Genomic DNA, 6,603 nt, shown 5'->3' on the forward strand with positions numbered 1-6,603 from the left:
CGGGTGACACCCCGACCTCATTTTTGCGTCTGGCCGTGGTTCGGATCTGGGAGCGCAGAGCTCTGGTCTGTCCTACATCTCTGTTCCGCGGGAAGGCCTCGGCTCTCGCAGCTCCGCGGGCCCTGCAGGGCAGCTCTCTAGCTAAAGGGAGGTGTGTTCAGGCGCAGCCTTTGCTGTGTCTCCTGGTGCTGAGGTCTGTCGGTGAGAGCTGGCCTGGCAGTGCTGCGCAGGAGGGGTCTGTGGGGTGACAGCAGCCCTCGAGAGTGTGTTCTGTCACTGAGGGTTTGCTGTGTGTTCGCTGTGGTTTAGATCTACACATTCTCCTTATCGTTACCTGTATTCTCAGCTTGCATTGTTACTGCTCTTGTATTTTCTGTTCAAGTTCCTTATTTTTATTAAGGATGTAGCCCTTTCTGTGTAGTATGGAAATGCTCTGAGGTATGAGATGGAGTCTCTATGGAATTAGAGACTTGTCACTAAGATATAATGGCAAACAGGATTTATCATATTACTATGACCTAATTTTTCTGTCATAAGTTTTATAAGTATTACATAAATAATTACTCCTACTTAAAGTATTTTATTTAGTCTTTGTTAATGCCAGAGAAATTAAAAGAAATAAAGGCAGTGTGGCCTACTTAAAAATCACTTTTCAGTAGTTAGTAAAAAAAAAAAAAAAGTAGAATCATCATTTACCTGGATTTTTATTTTTTTTTTCCTGTCAGGATCCCCTAGAGCTTATGTTCTCAATGAAATATAGCTTTTATATATTTTTTTAAATAGCTTTCAAAATTAACATGAACAGAAGTGATATGGTGAAAATAGGTGAGGGAAAATCTGTAATAACCATCCTGGATCAAATAACATTGTTTACACCAAGAGCAAGAGAGACATTTTTCTAGAATACAGTGACACTGGAAAAGAAAAAAACTTAAGATACTTTGATGGAGTGATTCTAAAAAATAAGAAAGTAATTTGATTCTTTATTCCTCTTTTTTTGCTATGGTAGCCCCCAGCTCATGTAATCATGGGCATAAATGCAGAAATTAAGTGCATTTCTTCAGACTGCTGCTAAACCGGCAAAACCTGTCAGTACCCAGCTTTGATTTGGTATTGGGTTCAGGCAAATATGCTGTTTTTCCACATTTCACTTTTTAAGATGGGACTGTTTCCTTAACTCTGAACAAAGAGGGCCTTCCTCCATTCTTTGCACTTGCTCGACTGTAAAAAAACAAAACAAACCCCAACGACAACAAAAACCAAAAACCCCCCCAGTGTGTTTTATTAATGCAGGTCCAACACTGATTCATCTAAAGAGAGCTTTCCTAAATGAACCTGTATTTATTATGGGGAGTTACTGCTTTTTTTTCCTGCTTAAACACGTTATCTCTGTATGGCTTACACTGAGAAAATTATTTTGAAATCTGTTGTGTGAGTCCAATTCTTACTGTTTTTCTCATGCATCAGATGATACAGGAAATAGACTTCGGTTCCAGCTGGAGTTAGAGTTTGTTCAGTGTCTGGCAAATCCAAATTACCTCAACTGTGAGTACTGAAAAATAAGTATCAGGATCCTGAGGAATTAGTATAGTTTAATGGTGTTTATTATTACAGGTAACGTTAAACAGGGAGAGAGAGGGCTAAACAAAGAAAAAGGGAATGGGTCTTTCATAGCATAAAGATAGTCTGTGAATAATTTAATTTGTCTAGATTTCTAACAGGTGGGGTTTTTAAAAGGCAAAATGTTTTATTGGTTGAAATTAAAAAAAAAAAAAAAGCATATTTCTGGTGGAGAATAAAAGCAAGAAGTTCAAGTGTGTAGTTAAAAAGTAATTGTCAAGTTAACAATATTCCTCTACCTGAAAACAGAATTTTACTAATCTTTACCTGTAGTTTCAGGTAGTAGACTTAATTTTTATGGTGATTTTGATGCTACAATCACAATTTTCAAAAAGCTGTTCTTGTTGTTGCTGTTGTATGAAAAATGCATACCGTAAGGGAGATGAGACTAGTTTATTATGTATGTTGACATAAAATATATTTTTCTCTGTGGGGTTTTTTTTTTATTTTTAATTATCAACATTTGATTGTAATGATAAAGTTTTAACTCAAATGCCTCTTTGTATAGTTTTGTGAAAACGTATTCTTCAAGTTTGGCAGTTTGTTTTTTTTTCATGGATCTAACTGACAATTTCTTGTTATTTTATTTCAGTTCTTGCACAAAGAGGCTACTTCAAAGACAAAGCTTTTGTAAATTATCTTAAATATTTACTTTATTGGAAAGAACCTGAATATGCAAAATACCTGAAGTAAGTGTTAAAATCTCCTAAGTTTCTGTATTTTAATGATTTGATGTTTACCTTCTGTTACATACTGTACAGCAGCACATCAGTATTTGATTTCTGCCTGTAGCCTTACCTTTGTCATCCCCACTGTGTTTATGTGCAACATAAATTTTCCTGTTTCCAACAGTCCAGATGCAGCAAGAATAGACAAAATTATAAAACTCACCTTTCATGAGTCATGCGTGGAATTTTCCTTTTGTAGACTATATCTGCACTTTACCATTTGTTTAAAATAAAACTATCCAACGTTGTGGTACAAAACTACTTCAGTTAGGCCCAGTAAGTACATTTTAAGAGTGATTTTGCATTGTTGATGCTTACACAAAACAAAGGATTACTTTGCATTTTTGTGAGTGTGCAAACTCCTTCAAATTTTGGGAAAACTGTTTTTGGTTATGTTCTTTTACTGAGCTCTGGAAACAGATATTGTAGTTGTTATGTATTTGTTTTAGTAAAATCTAGCCATTAGAAAAGCTACTCTAAGCAAGTATGTGTATCCATTTATACACTGTTATGGGACTCCTTGTTTCCTAGCCTAGCACTGAAGTTATTAAGTTAATAGTATGTGGAATATATAGTCTTAAGGGATTCGGTACTTGAGTAGAGCACATAAATGATAAAACTGAAATAAAGAACTACAGAATTATTGGAGACTCCAGTTGTAGTGTACCTTGTAAAAACTCGTATTAAAGTATGTTTATTTTTAATCCAGGTATCCTCAGTGTTTGCATATGTTAGAGCTGCTCCAGTATGAACATTTCCGCAAAGAACTGGTAAATGCTCAGTGTGCTAAATTTATTGATGAGCAACAGATTCTTCACTGGCAGCACTATTCACGGAAAAGAATGCGCCTCCAGCAAGCACTTGCAGAGCAGCAGCAACAGAACAACACCTCTGTGAAATGAAGAACACTTGGAAGAGTGATGAGAAGGTGTACTTCGTGTCAGCTGAAGTATTTACAAGAGAGGAATGAAGCCTTTTGTAGGTGTGTGTGTGTGTACATCAAGCGACTGGGGTTGGTTTTTTTAAAGATAGAAGACTGAAACACCTGCAGTTTATTTTGTAGCATGGACAATTTTGTAAGAGCGTTACTTACAGTAGTTATTGATTCCTCTTGATTTTGAAAATAAAACATGGTTTTGAAGGCACTGACATTTAAGTAACAAAAAGTGTAGCTCAGAAGTCTGTTCTTGGGAGGCATTTTCCCCGAATAACCATGTGTCTCAAAAGTGTAGCTAAGAACTGCCTCATGTACTACTTTTTACAACTGCAGGATGAGCAAAGTTGAAGTGATGATACTGTACAAAATCTAAATTGTGGATTTTTGTCTTGAAACTGAGCTGAGCTATTACTTGTCACTTCTGGGACATGTTTTACAGATAAAAATCAAATTGGGATGAGACAAGGACTGCAGCAGTGGAAAAGAAATAAGTAATAATGAACTTTGCAGATACTCAACAGAAGGAAATAGGCTGTAGCTGTATCTACTCTGTTAAAATCAGCTTACTTTAATCTTGGCTTTCTGCCAGCAAAATAGTGGCTGCTTTTAGGGTTCTCTATGTCTAGTGAAAACAATGTGTTACAAAAAAAAGGTGTAAATGCTTAAAGTATTGGAGAAGCATTTGCCACTTATTCCTCTATAGTTTTTATTGTAAGAACACAAATCTTGACAGCTATCAGGGATTTAATTTTTGTATTTTAGATTGTATTTGTGCTGCATTCATGTTGTATTTCATATCCTTGTAGGAGCAAGTACTGCAACAGTTAACATGTGATGAGTGACACCAGGACCATCAGCTTTCAGCTTGTCGTACTTACACTGAACAGATAAACCATTAAACATCTCTAGTGCTGAAAAAATATCCTAGCAGCTTCAGCAGCTATGTAAAGTCAGATTTAGTAAGAATAAGCAGGTTTTTCTGTTTCTTGTGCCCCGTCCCCCTGCCCTTCACTATTAAAGGTATAATTTAGCAGTTAAGTCTTACTCTTCAGTAATTGTAGGCTACTATCTCTGTTTATAAAATGGGCTCAGCTCCTTTGAGAGACTGTTTGCAAACTCAAGTTTATTTGAACATAAAAGGAAAGATACAGTTTTTTTTTCTTGCAGGATTTTAGTGGAAGGTTTGGACCTAGAATTTAATGACATTTATCTTGACTAGTGTGAAGTAATTAACCATGAAAGTTTTAAGAAAGGTTAAAGATTCATTGAAAGGACACTGCAAACAAGTTGAGATTAACATCTTTGTAAATGATTGACTGCTGGAGGATTTAGTCTTCAGTAAACAACATACGCACAAGCTCTGCTTTAAAACATTCTTCTTCAACCAGCTTCTGAGGCTGAAAGAAAAGTTAAGATGTTTTAGAGGCAATTCAAAACCCTGTTCTAGACTAAAGCCATTTGTACATACTAACATTAGCTATACTCCAGCAGTTGTTTTTCTGGGGAGGGGGGGGTGGAGCAAGCAAAGTAAGAACAACTGAAAAATGCCTGAGGGTTTTCTGGCTTTGGAAGAGGCATTTCTAAGAAAGTAAATGCTAATTTAAATAATATGCACAAGTTAAAACTTGAGCTGTAGTCTGTTTGAATCAAGAGTATATTGCACATAACCTGGTTTCACTCACATAATTCAGCATTTGGATTTTTTTAAATTTGAGGAGCTGCACGTCAGGAAGCTAAAGAATTTTCTCTGCCCCTCACCACCACATGTTAAGTGTATGTATTTTCTTTATTGTGTGTTTATTATAGACAACATTATACAGAAAGCAGAGTGGTTCTCTCTTGAGGAAGCTTGAGCCAGGAAGAGTGTGGGTGGGATCATAAGAGCTGCTCTTAATTGTGTGCTCTTTTTAAATAGAAGAGGGTATCAGAAAACATGCATGACATTCATTTACAGCCATAAACTCCTGACAGTTTCCCATATGAATGCCTGAAGATGCAGAGCATACAGTAAATCACTTACTGTTCCATATTTAAGTAGTGTAGGCACTCCTGTTAGTTTCAGATTCTTCCTGAATTCGTTGTTGGGATCTTTCCAGCTGTTCAGGAAAAAGGAGTTTAAGCACAGCTTGTAGAGGTGCAGTTAGCTTGTTAAAATTCCTTCAAAAGGATGATGATTCCTTCAAAGACCTTCAAAGGTCTTTGCCTCACACCTCCCCAACCCACTTCTTAGAACAAGCATGCAGGTAGTTCACACTAGGGATGGCGTAGACCTCAAAACTCAAAAAGCAAGCTTCATTCCTTGCAGAAAAGGACAGCTCAGTCAGTTGTTCCAACATGTTAGTTAACCTCCAGCCACGAATAGCAAAGTTATATCAGTTGGCATTAAAACAGTTACTTACTAGGCTCTGTCTCCTACTAGGCAGTAGATGAATACAGACTCATCAGGCATATTGTGAAGTTCCTTCCTCACAATTGGTTCAGCTAGAAAGCAATTTTTAAAATCTATTAGTAGTCAATACTTTTACTGTGCTACAGAATCACATGGATCTACTTTGCCCAACAAGGCTGCCAATTAATGTTTTTTCTGCTTTAGGTAGAGATCTGTATTTTTTTTTTCCATCTAGTTATCCACAAGCTTTGTAGAATTTACATGCTCAAGGCTGAAGGGACTGGTCTTTGGAGTAAAGGCCAATTGTTGCTTTAACAAGTAAGAAAAATAATCAGTCTCCTGTCTGTAAGAAAGCCCATCAGAACAGTGGTGAGCAGTTGCCATTTGTACTCCGGCGTACGTCATCCAGAAAGTTCAGTGCAGTGTTTTTTGAGGAACTGCTTTAGTACTCCATGGCCAGACACTGACTGGTAGGTCACTTCTGCCTCCTGACTTACACAGCGGAGGTGAATTAACTGATGAGAGGATTCCCATCTAATGGTTAGCGGGGCCTTTGTACCAGCCTCCGCTGAACAGCACGTTAGTTCACATGCCATTCAGGGGAATGCGGCCAGCAAACCGAGAGCAGCAGGGGCAGCTTGTGAGGCAGCAGCTTTAAGCAGCGCCTCGTCACAGCCCGCACTGCCCGTCAGACTGACACGCTGGAGCCCCGGAGCTCGCCCAGTGCACTCACGGCCCTCGAGGAGCAGGCTGGGTGCGGAGGCGGGATGCCGGGAGGCCGCTCCGCACCAGGAGCTGCTGCTGGCCCGCCCCAGGTGTTCCGGGACGGGCAACCCGGGGCCTCTCCGGCTTCCTCGGGCAAACCGGAGGGGGACGTTGCGTACCCGCGGGCAGGGGCAACCGGCCCGAGAGGGCGGGGCTCGGCGCGG

General features: G+C 38.9%; 2 protein-coding genes across 2 annotated transcripts; one reads left to right on the forward strand and one right to left on the reverse strand.

Annotated features, from left to right (window-relative positions):
• Positions 1-1,436: 1,436 nt before the first annotated feature.
• On the forward strand, positions 1,437-3,335 carry MED31 (mediator complex subunit 31; the record flags this gene model as incomplete). The annotated part of the gene is made up of 3 exons (XM_010162925.2): positions 1,437-1,545; positions 2,213-2,309; positions 3,058-3,335. Coding segments are annotated over 3 exons (399 nt in total), but the record flags the coding sequence as incomplete, so codon positions are not given.
• A 1,056-nt stretch (positions 3,336-4,391) lies between these two features.
• TXNDC17 (thioredoxin domain containing 17) lies at positions 4,392-5,766 on the reverse strand (the record flags this gene model as incomplete). The annotated part of the gene is made up of 3 exons (XM_029083734.1): positions 4,392-4,682; positions 5,306-5,381; positions 5,685-5,766. Coding segments are annotated over 3 exons (227 nt in total), but the record flags the coding sequence as incomplete, so codon positions are not given.
• Positions 5,767-6,603: the final 837 nt, after the last annotated feature.

This window comes from Antrostomus carolinensis, unplaced genomic scaffold (genome assembly GCF_000700745.2).
Source record: "Antrostomus carolinensis isolate BGI_N321 unplaced genomic scaffold, ASM70074v2 Scaffold54712, whole genome shotgun sequence".
NCBI classification, from domain to species: Eukaryota; Metazoa; Chordata; class Aves; order Caprimulgiformes; family Caprimulgidae; genus Antrostomus; species Antrostomus carolinensis.